The sequence below is a fragment of the Hemitrygon akajei genome, chromosome 15, assembly GCF_048418815.1.
Source record: "Hemitrygon akajei chromosome 15, sHemAka1.3, whole genome shotgun sequence".
Taxonomy (NCBI): domain Eukaryota; kingdom Metazoa; phylum Chordata; class Chondrichthyes; order Myliobatiformes; family Dasyatidae; genus Hemitrygon; species Hemitrygon akajei.
In genome coordinates this window covers 81,213,160-81,233,263 of record NC_133138.1, presented here as the reverse complement: position 1 = coordinate 81,233,263, position 20,104 = coordinate 81,213,160, and the positions used below count along the sequence as shown (strand labels likewise).

General features: G+C 43.3%; 2 protein-coding genes across 2 annotated transcripts in view; both read left to right on the top strand.

The window, feature by feature from the left end:
* The window catches only part of LOC140739087 (B-cell receptor CD22-like), a 72,704-nt gene extending 69,630 nt beyond the window's left edge, over positions 1 to 3,074 (top strand). The window contains 3 exon segments of the mRNA XM_073067033.1: positions 166 to 435; positions 1,660 to 1,836; positions 2,878 to 3,074. Coding sequence (XP_072923134.1) covers positions 166 to 435; positions 1,660 to 1,836; positions 2,878 to 3,074 — 644 coding nt within the window.
* Positions 3,075 to 3,320: 246 nt separating this feature from the next.
* Positions 3,321 to 20,104, top strand: part of LOC140739086 (hemicentin-2-like) — a 48,921-nt gene continuing 32,137 nt past the window's right edge. Inside the window, 11 exon segments of the mRNA XM_073067032.1 lie at positions 3,321 to 3,346; positions 5,811 to 5,998; positions 7,224 to 7,493; positions 11,294 to 11,563; positions 12,794 to 13,063; positions 14,096 to 14,231; positions 14,233 to 14,369; positions 16,962 to 17,231; positions 18,462 to 18,773; positions 19,680 to 19,794; positions 19,796 to 19,932. Of these exon segments, the coding sequence (XP_072923133.1) occupies positions 3,321 to 3,346; positions 5,811 to 5,998; positions 7,224 to 7,493; positions 11,294 to 11,563; positions 12,794 to 13,063; positions 14,096 to 14,231; positions 14,233 to 14,369; positions 16,962 to 17,231; positions 18,462 to 18,773; positions 19,680 to 19,794; positions 19,796 to 19,932 (2,131 nt within the window).

Here is a 20,104-nt window from a genome sequence, read left to right as displayed (position 1 = left end):
TATCTTCCAGTGGCAGGACTTGGAGAAGAGTGTCGATTGTCTGATGTCTGTTGTGCGATCTGTATTTCCCATGTGACTCAGCTATCTGTATGTGACTCAGGTCCCGCTAGGGATGTAGTGCTCTCCCATTTCTTAGTCATAAGAGATAAAATCTTTTACTTTTAGATGCACCCAAAAATGTAACCATTCAAGTGGAAGGGAGATCGGAAATCACAGAAGGTGACACTGTCTCATTGTCATGTGCCAGTAGCAGTAACCCTGAAGCCACCTACAAATGGTACAAGAGAGACAAAGTTCAAGTTCAGGATTATAATTCCAAGGATGGGATTCTGCTCTTCCAAAATATTTCACAAAGTGATTCCGGGTTCTATAGCTGCACGGCATCAAACTATCTGGGAAACCGAAGCTCGGAGGCAGTGGAGATATCTGTTCAATGTAAGAAATTACTGGAGGGGTTTCTGTTATCAATTTCATTGCTAGACAAATTCAGTTGTGTTGCTTTACAGAAATTGACTAGAACCTTCTTGTAACCTTTCTTCTCATGTAATGATTGTCATGCAGCATGATCCATCACAGCCCAAATGGTTAAATAGAAACATAGAAAACCTACAGCACCATACAGACCCTTCGGCCCACAAAGTCCCTGCAAACATGTCCCTACCTTAGAAATTACTAAGCTTACCTATAGCCCTCTATTTTTCTAAGCTCCATGTACTTATCCAAACGTCTCTTAAAAGACCCTATCATATCCGCCTCCACCACCGCCACCGGCACCCATTCCACGCACTCACCACTCTGAATAAAAAACTTACCCCTGACATCTCCTCTGTACCTTCTCCCCAGCACCTTAAACCTGTGTCCTCTTGTGGCAACAATTTCAGCCATGGGGAAAAGCCTCTGACTATCCACACGATCAATGCCTTTCATCATCTTGTACACCTCTATCAGGTCGCTTCTCATCCTCCGTCGCTCCAAGGAGGGAAAAGGCCGAGAGATAGAGATCGAGATAGACATCGAGATATAGATAGAGATAGAGGCTAACAATATAATAAATCAAGAAGATAATGAGTAAAACACTTTAAAATCCATTTAAATTCATTATTCAGCAGCATTGAGAGTTGCACTGTTAAAGCTAAAACACCATTAGAAAATTATTTTTTTTTTACAAAGTCCAGGAGTTCCCAATTATTATCTGCAAAGCTACTTGTCATCCTTGTCCATGTACTCAGAAGTTCTCATCACCGAGCCAAATTGTTAATTGTGGTTTTCTCTCTCCACTGATGTCACCCAACTTGCCGAAAGGTTCTAGTATCTGGGGCTTCATTTCAGTTTGTGACGTGGTGCACATCTTCTAACCCATGTGCTCCTAATGTTCTCAGTATCATCCCTAAAGTTCTTTTTCTACTTTGAATGCTCATGGACCAGAGCCTTCAGATGTCAATGGTGATTTGTTTCAGCTAGAGTCTGAGAAAGTCTATAAAAATTCTTGATGTTCTATCCATTTCATAAACTCCTCTCATGGCTGGGCTCAGACATGTTTGGCATGTGGTCAACACGGTCTGTCCATTATATCTGATTGAATGAAGTTAGGTTAGGCTCTCAAAGGATGTACTCTGTCTGTATCACAAGTCCTCAAACATGAAATTTATTCACTTTCAGATGCACCCAAAAATGTAAACATTAAAGTGGAGAACAGAACAGAGATCAAAGAGGGTGACGAGGTCTCTTTGTCGTGTGTCAGTAACAGTAACCCTGAAGCCATTTACAGCTGGTTCAAGAGGGACAAAGGTCAAGTTCAGGATTATAATTCCAAAGATGCCACTCTACACTTCCAAAGTATTTCACAAAGTGATTCTGGATTGTACACTTGTGTAGCAACAAACTACCTTGGAAACCAGAGCTCAGAGGCTGTGGAGATCTCCGTGCAATGTGAGAAAACTTTGTTATTATTTTCATCTGATGACACGCTCAGTTGTGTTGTTATTGTATAAGTTAGCAAGGTTATTCTTCAGAATTTTCTTGTCCTAAATCCATTCTACCCACATTGCTATTCTACAACTGAGACAGTTAGACTATTTCAGAAGAAAGAGGAAGAGTGAGTGAGAGACAGAGAGACAGTAAGGGAGAGAGAGACAGGCAGCCAGAGGAGGAGACAGAAAGACAAAGAGAGAGAGAGAGAAAGATACCTATAACAATGGCAAATGGATCTTCACACAATCAGTGTAGGGTAATACACAATCAGTGTAGGGTAATACACAATCAGTATAGGGTAATACATAATCGGTATAATAATACACAGTCGGTGTAGGGTAATACACAATCGGTATAGTGTAATGAACAATAGGTGTAGGGTAATACACAATCGGTGTAGGGTAATACACAATCGGTGTAGGGTAATGCACAATCGGTGTAGGGTAATACACAATCGGTGTAGGGTAATGCACATTGGTTAACTCTGATATCTCTTTGTATATTTTGGACGCAAGAAACCATGCTTCAATTCTCTGAAGAAAGGTCCGGGCCTTTTGAGCTTGTAGAGTGTACCATCAGTAGTTTATGAGATGCTGCACTCCTCCCACGCCTTCTGCAATGATGCAGGGCCAAATATTTTCAATATCATCCCCGTTGCATTCCATCCTTTCTGTTCATAGACTTGTCATTCCTGGCAGTCAGTGGGGAGAATGCCCTTGAATCTTTTTGTTGTCAGCCTAGTGATCACTTCCAGTGGCAGAACCTGAGGAAGAGTGTCAGGTCTCTGATGTCAGATCTGTGATTGAAACTTCCTGTGTGACACAACTAACCTATGAGATTCAGATCCTGCGAGGAATGTACTGCTCTCGGTATTTAGTCATGAGACATAAAATCTTCTCCTTTTAGAAGCACCCAAAAATGTAACCATTCAACGGGAAGCGAGATCACAGCTGAAAATCGAAGAGGGTGACAAGGTCTCTTTGTCGTGTGCCAGTAACAGTAACCCTGAAGCCACCTACAACTGGTATAAGAGAGACTATGGTTGTTCAGGATTTTACTTCCAAGGATGGCATTCTGCTCTTCCAAAATATTTCACTAAGTGATCCTGGGTTCTATAACTACACGGCAACAAACTATCTGGGCAGCCAAAGCTCAGAGGCTGTAGGGATATCTGTTCAATGTAAGAAATTGTTGTTTCTGAGTGTATTTTGCTACTAATATCATCCAGTGACAAGCTCAGTTGTGTTGTTATATGGTAAGTTAGCAAGGTTATTCCTCAGAAGTTTTATTTCCTAAACCTATCTGCCCCACATTGTTATTCCACAGCATCTGCTACAACCTTGTGCGGAATGAGCTGCCAGCACAAGTGGTGCACGTAAGCTCGATTTGGAAGTTTGTAAGTAATTTGGATAAGTACATGAATGGTGGGGTTATGGAGGGCTATGGTCCTTATGCAGGTCAGTTGGAGTAGGTAGCTTAAAGGGTTCTAAACAGGTTAGATGGGTTGAAGGTACTGCTTCTGGATATTGCATCCTAGCTGTCCAGATACGCAAGCCTGGGAAGTACGATATGGAGAGCAAGCTGTTACCCGTGCTCCCCTTCTCTATGTATCTGATGAACCCAAAGGAACGGCAGCAAAAGATTTTGTTTGACACCAGCAGCATGGCGAGACTTGCCAGTCAACATTGAACTCATTGTAGGACTGGCTTAGGGACTCCAGCTCTGGATTTTCCCCCTGGGATTTACTCCCAAAGCCTTCCCCATGACTGGGTACAGCCTCAAGGCAGCAGAGGTTTGATCTCAGATATTTCCTTTCCTAGATGAGCAACCAAACACAGCTGCTGAGGCCCATCAGGCGAAAGCGACTGGTTTTAACGTCCTCGTAACCCACCTTTGCCCCTTCTCCTGTCAGTAGAAATGGTTCCGCTGAGCTCAGTAGCTAAGCCCACAGGAAGACCAGGACACATCTCAAATGATTGGCCTGAGTGCGCCCCTTCTCTATCACCTGTCTCTCCTCCCTTTCGCACTGTCTCCAAGCTTTCTCTATTTGTGAGCCAACCTCCCTTTCCTCGGTCACTTCAGGTTGGTTCCCACCCTTCAGCAATTCTAGTTAAAACTCTCCCCAACAGACTTTGTAAACCTCAACACCAGGGTATGGGTCCCCCTGGGATTCAAGTGCAACCCGTCCTTTTTGTACAGGTCACACCTGCCCAATAAGAGGTCCCAGTCTGAATCCCTACCCTCTGCTCCAATCCCTCAGCCACGCATTTATCCTCCACCTCGTTCTATTCCTATACCTTGTCCCCATTACTGCTCCCCGTCTTTAACAAAGCAAGGAACCTTAATTCTAACAGAGACAGTAAATACATGCAGCAGTGTTGATGTACAGAAAGACCCTCAGGTGAAGTTTCATAGCTCCCAGAAAATGGTATTACAGGCGGACAGATCAGTGAAGAAGGCAATCAGGGTGTTTACTGTCATGGTTTTAGGCTCTGGGTAAAAGAGCTGGGCCGCATGTGCAGTTCTCGTTACTGCTGTCACTTGCTCTAAGTGAAGGTGGACGCTGCCTGATTTGTAAAATGTGGTCACTTCAGTCCAGTATGAACAGAATTGAGAGTAGATCCTCCTTAAGGATAATTTCTGAGAGCAAATCTCTCCTCTCAAAAAGATCAAGGAACAATACATTCCCAAGACGTACAAAAAAGCTGGATGAACTCAGCAGGTCGGGCATCCGACCTGCTGAGTTCATCCAGCTTTTTTGTACGTCTTGATTTGACCTCAGCATCTGCAGTGTACTTTGTGTTTACAATACATTCCCAATGCTGACTTCCATCAAGAAGTCTCATTGAAATCCGATAACTGATACAGACCGCGCTTCACGCTTGGAGTCATTGCTCGGGTGTGTTAGCTACAGAGGAGAGGTCACAGAGCCACTAACTTCCATTCCTTCATGATCATTCCAGTCACTGTTGGTTAATGGATGCCACCCGTCTCACGTTGCAGCCCAGCCTGGTGTTCACTTGCTGGGATCTGGCTGCATGGAGCCAGTACATGACGAGAGCTGCTGCCTGGCCCTCAGTAAGCTCTTTACCCAACCTGCACAACATGCAACAGAGAGATTCCAAACACCTCCACAGAACAGTACACTATTCCCTCCGACTCTGTTTATCACAAAGCCAGGCAACTGCTCAGTAACTCGAGTCTCTGGGCTTAGTTGATAACCGTGATTTTTTTTCTCTCCACTGACTTGCCGAGTATTCCCAGCAAGGATGGGATTTATCTGAGATATCCAACCTCAGTAATTAAGTCTAATCTCTTCCTGGGTCTTCTGGACTACTTTGATCCGGAAACCTGGCTTCAATTCACTGAGGAAACATCCAGGACTTTTGAGCTTGAAAAGTGTACTAACGGTCGTTTGTGAGATGCTGCTGTCTTCCCACACTTTCTGCACTGATGCATGACCCAATATTCTCAATATCATCCCAGCTGTACCCTATCTTTTATGAATATCCATGGACTTGTGATTCCTGTGTGTCATTGGGAATATTGCATTTCTACAAGGAGTTTTGAGAATGTCCTTGAATCTTTTTGATATCTTCCAGTGGCAGGACTTGGAGAAGAGTGTCGATTGTCTGATGTCTGTTGTGCGATCTGTATTTCCCATGTGACTCAGCTATCTGTATGTGACTCAGGTCCCGCTAGGGATGTAGTGCTCTCCCATTTCTTAGTCATAAGAGATAAAATCTTTTACTTTTAGATGCACCCAAAAATGTAACCATTCAAGTGGAAGGGAGATCGGAAATCACAGAAGGTGACACTGTCTCATTGTCATGTGCCAGTAGCAGTAACCCTGAAGCCACCTACAAATGGTACAAGAGAGACAAAGTTCAAGTTCAGGATTATAATTCCAAGGATGGGATTCTGCTCTTCCAAAATATTTCACAAAGTGATTCCGGGTTCTATAGCTGCACGGCATCAAACTATCTGGGAAACCGAAGCTCGGAGGCAGTGGAGATATCTGTTCAATGTAAGAAATTACTGGAGGGGTTTCTGTTATCAATTTCATTGCTAGACAAATTCAGTTGTGTTGCTTTACAGAAATTGACTAGAACCTTCTTGTAACCTTTCTTCTCATGTAATGATTGTCATGCAGCATGATCCATCACAGCCCAAATGGTTAAATAGAAACATAGAAAACCTACAGCACCATACAGACCCTTCGGCCCACAAAGTCCCTGCAAACATGTCCCTACCTTAGAAATTACTAAGCTTACCTATAGCCCTCTATTTTTCTAAGCTCCATGTACTTATCCAAACGTCTCTTAAAAGACCCTATCATATCCGCCTCCACCACCGCCACCGGCACCCATTCCACGCACTCACCACTCTGAATAAAAAACTTACCCCTGACATCTCCTCTGTACCTTCTCCCCAGCACCTTAAACCTGTGTCCTCTTGTGGCAACAATTTCAGCCATGGGGAAAAGCCTCTGACTATCCACACGATCAATGCCTTTCATCATCTTGTACACCTCTATCAGGTCGCTTCTCATCCTCCGTCGCTCCAAGGAGGGAAAAGGCCGAGAGATAGAGATCGAGATAGACATCGAGATATAGATAGAGATAGAGGCTAACAATATAATAAATCAAGAAGATAATGAGTAAAACACTTTAAAATCCATTTAAATTCATTATTCAGCAGCATTGAGAGTTGCACTGTTAAAGCTAAAACACCATTAGAAAATTATTTTTTTTTTTACAAAGTCCAGGAGTTCCCAATTATTATCTGCAAAGCTACTTGTCATCCTTGTCCATGTACTCAGAAGTTCTCATCACCGAGCCAAATTGTTAATTGTGGTTTTCTCTCTCCACTGATGTCACCCAACTTGCCGAAAGGTTCTAGTATCTGGGGCTTCATTTCAGTTTGTGACGTGGTGCACATCTTCTAACCCATGTGCTCCTAATGTTCTCAGTATCATCCCTAAAGTTCTTTTTCTACTTTGAATGCTCATGGACCAGAGCCTTCAGATGTCAATGGTGATTTGTTTCAGCTAGAGTCTGAGAAAGTCTATAAAAATTCTTGATGTTCTATCCATTTCATAAACTCCTCTCATGGCTGGGCTCAGACATGTTTGGCATGTGGTCAACACGGTCTGTCCATTATATCTGATTGAATGAAGTTAGGTTAGGCTCTCAAAGGATGTACTCTGTCTGTATCACAAGTCCTCAAACATGAAATTTATTCACTTTCAGATGCACCCAAAAATGTAAACATTAAAGTGGAGAACAGAACAGAGATCAAAGAGGGTGACGAGGTCTCTTTGTCGTGTGTCAGTAACAGTAACCCTGAAGCCATTTACAGCTGGTTCAAGAGGGACAAAGGTCAAGTTCAGGATTATAATTCCAAAGATGCCACTCTACACTTCCAAAGTATTTCACAAAGTGATTCTGGATTGTACACTTGTGTAGCAACAAACTACCTTGGAAACCAGAGCTCAGAGGCTGTGGAGATCTCCGTGCAATGTGAGAAAACTTTGTTATTATTTTCATCTGATGACACGCTCAGTTGTGTTGTTATTGTATAAGTTAGCAAGGTTATTCTTCAGAATTTTCTTGTCCTAAATCCATTCTACCCACATTGCTATTCTACAACTGAGACAGTTAGACTATTTCAGAAGAAAGAGGAAGAGTGAGTGAGAGACAGAGAGACAGTAAGGGAGAGAGAGACAGGCAGCCAGAGGAGGAGACAGAAAGACAAAGAGAGAGAGAGAGAAAGATACCTATAACAATGGCAAATGGATCTTCACACAATCAGTGTAGGGTAATACACAATCAGTGTAGGGTAATACACAATCAGTATAGGGTAATACATAATCGGTATAATAATACACAGTCGGTGTAGGGTAATACACAATCGGTATAGTGTAATGAACAATAGGTGTAGGGTAATACACAATCGGTGTAGGGTAATACACAATCGGTGTAGGGTAATGCACAATCGGTGTAGGGTAATACACAATCGGTGTAGGGTAATGCACATTGGTTAACTCTGATATCTCTTTGTATATTTTGGACCCAAGAAACTTTGCTTCAATTCTCTGAAGAAAGGTCCGGGCCTTTTGAGCTTGTAGAGTGTACCATCAGTAGTTTATGAGATGCTGCACTCCTCTCACGCCTTCTGCAATAATGCAGGGCCAAATATTTTCAATATCATCCCCGCTGCATTCCATCCTTTCTGTTCATAGACTTGTCATTCCTGGCAGTCAGTAGGGAGAATGCCCTTGAATCTTTTTGTTGTCAGCCTAGTGATCACTTCCAGTGGCAGAACCTGAGGAAGAGTGTCAGGTCTCTGATGTCAGATCTGTGATTGAAACTTCCTGTGTGACACAGCTAACCTATGTGACTCAGATCCTGCGAGGGATGTACTGCTCTCGGTATTTAGTCATGAGACATAAAATCTTCTCCTTTTAGAAGCACCCAAAAATGTAACCATTCAACGGGAAGCAAGATCACAGCTGAAAATCAAAGAGGGTGACGAGGTCCCTTTGTTGTCTGCCAGTAACAGTAACCCTGAAGCCACCTACAACTGGTATAAGAGAGACTATGGTTGTTCAGGATTTTACTTCCAAGGATGGCATTCTGCTCTTCCAAAATATTTCACAAAGTGATTCTGGGTTCTATAACTGCACGGCAACAAACTATCTGGGCAGCCAAAGCTCAGAGGCTGTAGGGATATCTGTTCAATATAAGAAATTGTTGTTTCTGAGTGTATTTTGCTACTAATATCATCCAGTGACAAGCTCAGTTGTGTTGTTATATGGTAAGTTAGCAGGATTATTCCTCAGAAGTTTTATTGCCTGAACCTATCTGCCCCACATTGTTATTCCACAGCATCTGCTACAATCTTGTGCGGAATGAGCTGCCAGCACAAGTGGTGCACGTAAGCTCGATTTGGAAGTTTGTAAGTAATTTGGATAGGTACATGAATGGTGGGGTTATGGAGGGCTATGGTCCTTATGCAAATCAGATGGAGTAGGTAGTTTAAAGGGTTCTAAATAGGTTAGATGGGTTGAAGGTACTGCTTCTGGATATTGCATCCTAGCTGTCCAGATACGCAAGCCTGGGAAGTACGATATGGAGAGCAAGCTGTTACCCGTGCTTCCCCTCTCTATGTATCTGATGAACCCAAAGGAACGGCAGCAAAAGATTTTGTTTGACCCCAGCAGCATGGCGAGACTTGCCAGTCAACATTGAACTCATTGTAGGACTGGCTTAGGGACTCCAGCTCTGGATTTTCCCCCTGGGATTTACTCCCAATGCCTTCCCCATGATTGGGTACAGCCTCAAGGCAGCAGAGGTTTGATCTCAGATATTTCCTTTCCTAGATGAGCAACCAAACACAGCTGCTGAGCCCCATCAGGCGAAAGCGACTGGTTTTAACGTCCTCGTAACCCACCTTTGCCCCTTCTCCTGTCAGTAGAAATGGTTCCGCTGAGCTCAGTAGCTAAGCTCACAAGAAGACCAGGACACATCTCAAATGATTGGCCTGAGTGCGCCCTTTCTCTATCACCTGTCTATCTTCCCTTTCACACTGTCTCCAAGCTTTCTCTATTTGTGAGCCAACTTCCCTTTCCTCGGTCACTTCAGGTTGGTTCCCACCCCTCAGCAATTCTAGTTAAAACTCTCCCCAACAGACTTTGTAAACCTCAACACCAGGGTATGGGTCCCCCTGGGATTCAAGTGCAACCCGTCCTTTTTGTACAGGTCACACCTGCCCAATAAGAGGTCCCAGTCTGAATCCCTAACCCTCGGCTCCAATCCCTCAGCCATGCATTTATTCTCCACCTCGTTCTATTCCTATACCTTGTTCCCATTACTGCTCCCCATGTTTAACAAAGCAAGGAACCTTAATTCTAACAGAGACAGTAAATGCATGCAGCAGTGTTGATGTACAGAAAGACCCTCAGGTGAAGTTTCATAGCTCCCAGAAAATGGTATTACAGGCGGACAGATCAGTGAAGAAGGCAATCAGGGTGTTTACTGTCATGGTTTTAGGCTCTGGGTAAAAGAGCTGGGCCGCATGTGCAGTTCTCGTTACTGCTGTCACTTGCTCTAAGTGAAGGTGGACGCTGCCTGATTTGTAAAATGTGGTCACTTCAGTCCAGTATGAACAGAATTGAGAGTAGATCCTCCTTAAGGATAATTTCTGAGAGCAAATCTCTCCTCTCAAAAAGATCAAGGAACAATACATTCCCAAGACGTACAAAAAAGCTGGATGAACTCAGCAGGTCGGGCATCCGACCTGCTGAGTTCATCCAGCTTTTTTGTACGTCTTGATTTGACCACAGCATCTGCAGTGTACTTTGTGTTTACAATACATTCCCAATGCTGACTTCCATCAAGAAGTCTCATTGAAACCCGATAACTGATACAGACCGCGCTTCACGCTTGGAGTCATTGCTCGGGTGTGTTAGCTACAGAGGAGAGGTCACAGAGCCACTAACTTCCATTCCTTCATGATCATTCCAGTCACTGTTGGTTAATGGATGCCACCCGTCACACGTTGCAGCCCAGCCTGGTGTTCACTTGCTGGGATCTGGCTGCAAGGAGCCAGTACATGACGAGAGCTGCTGCCTGGCCCTCAGTAAGCTCTTTACCCAACCTGCACAACATGCAACAGAGAGATTCCAAACACCTCCACAGAACAGCACACTATTCCCTCCGACTCTGTTTATCACAAAGCCAGGCAACTGCTCAGTAACTCGAGTCTCTGGGCTTAGTTGATAACCGTGATTTTTTTTCTCTCCACTGACTTGCCGAGTATTCCCAGCAAGGATGGGATTTATCTGAGATATCCAACCTCAGTAATTAAGTCTAATCTCTTCCTGGGTCTTCTGGACTACTTTGATCCGGAAACCTGGCTTCAATTCACTGAGGAAACGTCCAGGACTTTTGAGCTTGAAAAGTGTACTAACGGTCGTTTGTGAGATGCTGCTGTCTTCCCACACTTTCTGCACTGATGCACGACCCAATATTCTCAATATCATCCCAGCTGCACCCTATCTTTTATGAATATCCATGGACTTGTGATTCCTGTGTGTCATTGGGAATATTGCATTTCTACAAGGAGTTTTGAGAATGTCCTTGAATCTTTTTGATATCTTCCAGTGGCAGGACTTGGAGAAGAGTGTCGATTGTCTGATGTCTGTTGTGCGATCTGTATTTCCCATGTGACTCAGCCATCTGTATGTGACTCAGGTCCCGCTAGGGATGTAGTGCTCTCCCATTTCTTAGTCATAAGAGATAAAATCTTTTACTTTTAGATGCACCCAAAAATGTAACCATTCAAGTGGAAGGGAGATCGGAAATCACAGAAGGTGACACTGTCTCATTGTCATGTGCCAGTAGCAGTAACCCTGAAGCCACCTACAAATGGTACAAGAGAGACAAAGTTCAAGTTCAGGATTATAATTCCAAGGATGGGATTCTGCTCTTCCAAAATATTTCACAAAGTGATTCCGGGTTCTATAGCTGCACGGCATCAAACTATCTGGGAAACCGAAGCTCGGAGGCAGTGGAGATATCTGTTCAATGTAAGAAATTATTGCTCTGGAGGGGTTTCTGTTATCAATTTCATTGCTAGACAAATTCATTTGTGTTGCTTTACAGAAATTGACTAGAACCTTCTTGTAACCTTTCTTCTCATGTAATGATTGTCATGCAGCATGATCCATCACAGCCCAAATGGTTAAATAGAAACATAGAAAACCTACAGCACCATACAGACCCTTCGGCCCACAAAGTCCCTGCAAACATGTCCCTACCTTAGAAATTACTAAGCTTACCTATAGCCCTCTATTTTTCTAAGCTCCATGTACTTATCCAAACGTCTCTTAAAAGACCCTAACATATCCGCCTCCACCACCGCTGCCGGCAGCCCATTCCACGCACTCACCACTCTGAATAAAAAACTTACCCCTGACATCTCCTCTGTACCTTCTCCCCAGCACCTTAAAACTGTGTCCTCTTGTGGCAACAATTTCAGCCATGGGGAAAAGCCTCTGACTATCCACACGATCAATGCCTTTCATCATCTTGTACACCTCTATCAGGTCGCTTCTCATCCTCCGTCGCTCCAAGGAGGGAAAAGGCCGAGAGATAGAGATCGAGATAGACATCGAGATATAGATAGAGATAGAGGCTAACAATATAATAAATCAAGAAGATAATGAGTAAAACACTTTAAAATCCATTTAAATTCATTATTCAGCTGCATTGAGAGTTGCACTGTTAAAGCTAAAACACCATTAGAAAATTATTTTTTTTTTACAAAGTCCAGGAGTTCCCAATTATTATCTGCAAAGCTACTTGTCATCCTTGTCCATGTACTCAGAAGTTCTCATCACCGAGCCAAATTGTTAATTGTGGTTTTCTCTCTCCACTGATGTCACCCAACTTGCCGAAAGGTTCTAGTATCTGGGGCTTCATTTCAGTTTGTGACGTGGTGCACATCTTCTAACCCATGTGCTCCTAATGTTCTCAGTATCATCCCTAAAGTTCTTTTTCTACTTTGAATGCTCATGGACCAGAGCCTTCAGATGTCAATGGTGATTTGTTTCAGCTAGAGTCTGAGAAAGTCTATAAAAATTCTTGATTTTCTATCCATTTCATAAACTCCTCTCATGGCTGGGCTCAGACATGTTTGGCATGTGGTCAACACGGTCTGTCCATTATATCTGATTGAATGAAGTTAGGTTAGGCTCTCAAAGGATGTACTCTGTCTGTATCACAAGTCCTCAAACATGAAATTTATTCACTTTCAGATGCACCCAAAAATGTAAACATTAAAGTGGAGAACAGAACAGAGATCAAAGAGGGTGACGAGGTCTCTTTGTCGTGTGCCAGTAATAGTAACCCTGAAGCCATTTACAGCTGGTTCAAGAGGGACAAAGGTCAAGTTCAGGATTATAATTCCAAAGATGCCACTCTACTCTTCCAAAGTATTTCACAAAGTGATTCTGGATTGTACACTTGTGTAGCAACAAACTACCTTGGAAACCAGAGCTCAGAGGCTGTGGAGATCTCCGTGCAATGTGAGAAAACTTTGTTATTATTTTCATCTGACGACACGCTCAGTTGTGTTGTTATTGTATAAGTTAGCAAGGTTATTCTTCAGAATTTTCTTGTCCTAAATCCATTCTACCCACATTGCTATTCTACAACTGAGACAGTTAGACTATTTCAGAAGAAAGAGGAAGAGTGAGTGAGCGACAGAGAGACAGTAAGGGAGAGAGAGACAGGCAGCCAGAGGAGGAGACAGAAAGACAAAGAGAGAGAGAGAAAGATACCTAAAACAATGGCAAATGGATCTTCACACAATCAGTGTAGGGTAATACACAATCAGTGTAGGGTAATACATAATCGGTATAGGGTAATACACAGTCGGTGTAGGGTAATACACAATCGGTATAGTGTAATGAACAATCGGTGTAGGGTAATACACAATCGGTGTAGGGTAATACACAATCGGTGTAGGGTAATGAACAATAGGTGTAGGGTAATACACAATCGGTGTAGGGTAATACACAATCAGTGTAGGGTAATACACAATCGGTTTAGGGCAATGAACAATCGGTGTAGGGTAATACATAATCGGTATAGGGTAATACACAATCGGTGTAGGGTAATGCACATTGGTTAACTCTGATATCTCTTTGTATATTTTGGACCCAAGAAACCTTGCTTCAATTCTCTGAAGAAAGGTCCGGGCCTTTTATGCTTGTAGAGTGTACCATCAGTAGTTTATGAGATGCTGCACTCCTCCCACGCCTTCTGCAATGATGCAGGGCCAAATATTTTCAATATCATCCCCGCTGCATTCCATACTTTCTGTTCATAGACTTGTCATTCCTGGAAGTCAGTGGGGAGAATGCCCTTGAATCTTTTTGTTGTCAGCCTAGTGATCACTTCCAGTGGCAGAACCTGAGGAAGAGTGTCAGGTCTCTGATGTCAGATCTGTGATTGAAACTTCCTGTGTGACACAACTAACCTATGTGATTCAGATCCTGCGAGGGATGTACTGCTCTCGGTATTTAGTCATGAGACATAAAATCTTCTCCTTTTAGAAGCACCCAAAAATGTAACCATTCAACGGGAAGCGAGATCACAGCTGAAAATCGAAGAGGGTGACAAGGTCTCTTTGTCATGTGCCAGTAACAGTAACCCTGAAGCCACCTACAACTGGTATAAGAGAGACTATGGTTGTTCAGGATTTTACTTCCAAGGATGGCATTCTGCTCTTCCAAAATATTTCACTAAGTGATTCTGGGTTCTATAACTGCACGGCAACAAACTATCTGGGCAGCCAAAGCTCAGAGGCTGCAGAGATATCTGTTCAATGTAAGAAATTGTTCTTTCTGAGTGTATTTTGCTACTAATATCATCCAGTGACAAGCTCAGTTGTGTTGTTATATGGTAAGTTAGCAAGATTATTCCTCAGAAGTTTTATTGCCTGAACCTATCTGCCCCACATTGTTATTCCACAGCATCTGCTACAACCTTGTGCGGAATGAGCTGCCAGCACAAGTGGTGCACGTAAGCTCGATTTGGAAGTTTGTAAGTAATTTGGATAGGTACATGAATGGTGGGGTTATGGAGGGCTATGGTCCTTATGCAGGTCAGTTGGAGTAGGTAGCTTAAAGGGTTCTAAACAGGTTAGATGGGTTGAAGGTACTGCTTCTGGATATTGCATCCTAGCTGTCCAGATACGCAAGCCTGGGAAGTACGATATGGAGAGCAAGCTGTTACCCGTGCTCCCCTTCTCTATGTATCTGATGAACCCAAAGGAACGGCAGCAAAAGATTTTGTTTGACACCAGCAGCATGGCGAGACTTGCCAGTCAACATTGAACTCATTGTAGGACTGGCTTAGGGACTCCAGCTCTGGATTTTCCCCCTGGGATTTACTCCCAAAGCCTTCCCCATGACTGGGTACAGCCTCAAGGCAGCAGAGGTTTGATCTCAGATATTTCCTTTCCTAGATGAGCAACCAAACACAGCTGCTGAGCCCCATCAGGCGAAAGCGACTGGTTTTAACGTCCTCGTAACCCACCTTTGCCCCTTCTCCTGTCAGTAGAAATGGTTCCGCTGAGCTCAGTAGCTAAGCCCACAGGAAGACCAGGACACATCTCAAATGATTGGCCTGAGTGCGCCCCTTCTCTATCACCTGTCTCTCCTCCCTTTCGCACTGTCTCCAAGCTTTCTCTATTTGTGAGCCAACCTCCCTTTCCTCGGTCACTTCAGGTTGGTTCCCACCCCTCAGCAATTCTAGTTAAAACTCTCCCCAACAGACTTTGTAAACCTCAACACCAGGGTATGGGTCCCCCTGGGATTCAAGTGCAACCCGTCCTTTTTGTACAGGTCACACCTGCCCAATAAGAGGTCCCAGTCTGAATCCCTACCCTCTGCTCCAATCCCTCAGCCACGCATTTATCCTCCACCTCGTTCTATTCCTATACCTTGTCCCCATTACTGCTCCCCGTCTTTAACAAAGCAAGGAACCTTAATTCTAACAGAGACAGTAAATACATGCAGCAGTGTTGATGTACAGAAAGACCCTCAGGTGAAGTTTCATAGCTCCCAGAAAATGGTATTACAGGCGGACAGATCAGTGAAGAAGGCAATCAGGGTGTTTACTGTCATGGTTTTAGGCTCTGGGTAAAAGAGCTGGGCCGCATGTGCAGTTCTCGTTACTGCTGTCACTTGCTCTAAGTGAAGGTGGACGCTGCCTGATTTGTAAAATGTGGTCACTTCAGTCCAGTATGAACAGAATTGAGAGTAGATCCTCCTTAAGGATAATTTCTGAGAGCAAACCTCTCCTCTCAAACAGATCAAGGAACAATACATTCCCAAGACGTACAAAAAAGTTGGATGAACTCAGCAGGTCGGGCAGCATCTCGGAAGCTTCCCGACCTGCTGAGTTCATCCAGCTTTTTTGTACGTCTTGATTTGACCACAGCATCTGCTGTGTACTTTGTGTTTACAATACATTCCCAATGCTGACTTCCATCAAGAAGTCTCATTGAAATCCGATAACTGATACAGTCCGCGCTTCACGCTTGGAGTCATTGCTCGGGTGTGTTAGCTACAGAGGAGAGGTCACAGAGCCACTAACTTCCATTCCTTCATGATCATTCCAGTCACTGTTGGTTAATGGATGCCACCCGTCTCACGTTGCAGCCCAGCCTGGTGTTCACTTGCTGGGATCTGGCTGCAAGGAGCCAGTACATGACGAGAGCTGCTGCCTGGCCCTCAGTAAGCTCTTTACCCAACCTGCACAACATGCAACAGAGAGATTCCAAACACCTCCACAGAACAGCACACTATTCCCTCCGACTCTGTTTATCACAAAGCCAGGCAACTGCTCAGTAACTCGAGTCTCTGGGCTTAGTTGATAACCGTGATTTTTTTTCTCTCCACTGACTTGCCGAGTATTCCCAGCAAGGATGGGATTTATCTGAGATATCCAACCTCAGTAATTAAGTCTAATCTCTTCCTGGGTCTTCTGGACTACTTTGATCCGGAAACCTGGCTTCAATTCACTGAGGAAACGTCCAGGACTTTTGAGCTTGAAAAGTGTACTAACGGTCGTTTGTGAGATGCTGCTGTCTTCCCACACTTTCTGCACTGATGCACGACCCAATATTCTCAATATCATCCCAGCTGCACCCTATCTTTTATGAATATCCATGGACTTGTGATTCCTGTGTGTCATTGGGAATATTGCATTTCTACAAGGAGTTTTGAGAATGTCCTTGAATCTTTTTGATATCTTCCAGTGGCAGGACTTGGAGAAGAGTGTCGATTGTCTGATGTCTGTTGTGCGATCTGTATTTCCCATGTGACTCAGCCATCTGTATGTGACTCAGGTCCCGCTAGGGATGTAGTGCTCTCCCATTTCTTAGTCATAAGAGATAAAATCTTTTACTTTTAGATGCACCCAAAAATGTAACCATTCAAGTGGAAGGGAGATCGGAAATCACAGAAGGTGACACTGTCTCATTGTCATGTGCCAGTAGCAGTAACCCTGAAGCCACCTACAAATGGTACAAGAGAGACAAAGTTCAAGTTCAGGATTATAATTCCAAGGATGGGATTCTGCTCTTCCAAAATATTTCACAAAGTGATTCCGGGTTCTATAGCTGCACGGCATCAAACTATCTGGGAAACCGAAGCTCGGAGGCAGTGGAGATATCTGTTCAATGTAAGAAATTATTGCTCTGGAGGGGTTTCTGTTATCAATTTCATTGCTAGACAAATTCAGTTGTGTTGCTTTACAGAAATTGACTAGAACCTTCTTGTAACCTTTCTTCTCATGTAATGATTGTCATGCAGCATGATCCATCACAGCCCAAATGGTTAAATAGAAACATAGAAAACCTACAGCACCATACAGACCCTTCGGCCCACAAAGTCCCTGCAAACATGTCCCTACCTTAGAAATTACTAAGCTTACCTATAGCCCTCTATTTTTCTAAGCTCCATGTACTTATCCAAACGTCTCTTAAAAGACCCTATCATATCCGCCTCCACCACCGCCACCGGCAGCCCATTCCACGCACTCACCACTCTGAATAAAAAACTTACCCCTGACATCTCCTCTGTACCTTCTCCCCAGCACCTTAAACCTGTGTCCTCTTGTGGCAACAATTTCAGCCATGGGGAAAAGCCTCTGACTATCCACACGATCAATGCCTTTCATCATCTTGTACACCTCTATCAGGTCGCTTCTCATCCTCCATCGCTCCAAGGAGGGAAAAGGCCGAGAGATAGAGATCGAGATAGACATCGAGATATAGATAGAGATAGAGGCTAACAATATAATAAATCAAGAAGATAATGAGTAAAATACTTTAAAATCCATTTAAATTCATTATTCAGCAGCATTGAGAGTTGCACTGTTAAAGCTAAAACACCATTAGAAAATTATTTTTTTTTTACAAAGTCCAGGAGTTCCCAATTATTATCTGCAAAGCTACTTGTCATCCTTGTCCATGTACTCAGAAGTTCTCATCACCGAGCCAAATTGTTAATTGTGGTTTTCTCTCTCCACTGATGTCACCCAACTTGCCGAAAGGTTCTAGTATCTGGGGCTTCATTTCAGTTTGTGACATGGTGCACATCTTCTAACCCATGTGCTCCTAATGTTCTCAGTATCATCCCTAAAGTTCTTTTTCTACTTTGAATGCTCATGGACCAGAGCCTTCAGATGTCAATGGTGATTTGTTTCAGCTAGAGTCTGAGAAAGTCTATAAAAATTCTTGATTTTCTATCCATTTCATAAACTCCTCTCATGGCTGGGCTCAGACATGTTTGGCATGTGGTCAACACGGTCTGTCCATTATATCTGATTGAATGAAGTTAGGTTAGGCTCTCAAAGGATGTACTCTGTCTGTATCACAAGTCCTCAAACATGAAATTTATTCACTTTCAGATGCACCCAAAAATGTAAACATTAAAGTGGAGAACAGAACAGAGATCAAAGAGGGTGACGAGGTCTCTTTGTCGTGTGCCAGTAACAGTAACCCTGAAGCCATTTACAGCTGGTTCAAGAGGGACAAAGGTCAAGTTCAGGATTATAATTCCAAAGATGCCACTCTACTCTTCCAAAGTATTTCACAAAGTGATTCTGGATTGTACACTTGTGTAGCAACAAACTACCTTGGAAACCAGAGCTCAGAGGCTGTGGAGATCTCTGTGCAATGTGAGAAAATTTTGTTATTATTTTCATCTGATGACACGCTCAGTTGTGTTGTTATTGTATAAGTTAGCAAGGTTATTCTTCAGAATTTTCTTGTCCTAAATCCATTCTACCCACATTGCTATTCTACAACTGAGACAGTTAGACTATTTCAGAAGAAAGAGGAAGAGTGAGTGAGAGACAGAGAGACAGTAAGGGAGAGAGAGATGGGCAGCCAGAGGAGGAGACAGAAAGACAAAGAGAGAGAGAGAAAGATACTTATAACAATGGCAAATGGATCTTCACACAATCAGTGTAGGGTAATACACAATCAGTGTAGGGTAATACACAATCAGTATAGGGTAATGCACAATCAGTGTAGGGTAATACACAATCGGTATAGGGTAATACACAATCGGTATAGGGTAATACACAATCAGTGTAGGGTAATACACAATCGGTATAGGGTAATACACAGTCGGTGTAGGGTAATACACAATCAGTGTAGGGTAATACACAATCGGTGTAGGGTAATGCACATTGGTTAACTCTGATATCTCTTTGTATATTTTGGACCCAAGAAACTTTGCTTCAATTCTCTGAAGAAAGGTCCGGGCCTTTTGAGCTTGTAGAGTGTACCATCAGTAGTTTATGAGATGCTGCACTCCTCCCACGCCTTCTGCAATGATGCAGGGCCAAATATTTTCAATATCATCCCCGCTGCATTCCATCCTTTCTGTTCATAGACTTGTCATTCCTGGCAGTCAGTGGGGAGAATGCCCTTGAATCTTTTTGTTGTCAGCCTAGTGATCACTTCCAGTGGCAGAACCTGAGGAAGAGTGTCAGGTCTCTGATGTCAGATCTGTGATTGAAACTTCCTGTGTGACACAACTAACCTATGTGATTCAGATCCTGCGAGGGATGTACTGCTCTCGGTATTTAGTCATGAGACATAAAATCTTCTCCTTTTAGAAGCACCCAAAAATGTAACCATTCAACGGGAAGCGAGATCACAGCTGAAAATCGAAGAGGGTGACAGTAACAGTAACCCTGAAGCCACCTACAACTGGTATAAGAGAGACTATGGTTGTTCAGGATTTTACTTCCAAGGATGGCATTCTGCTCTTCCAAAATATTTCACTAAGTGATCCTGGGTTCTATAACTACACGGCAACAAACTATCTGGGCAGCCAAAGCTCAGAGGCTGTAGGGATATCTGTTCAATGTAAGAAATTGTTGTTTCTGAGTGTATTTTGCTACTAATATCATCCAGTGACAAGCTCAGTTGTGTTGTTATATGGTAAGTTAGCAAGATTATTCCTCAGAAGTTTTATTGCCTAAACCTATCTGCCCCACATTGTTATTCCACAGCATCTGCTACAACCTTGTGCGGAATG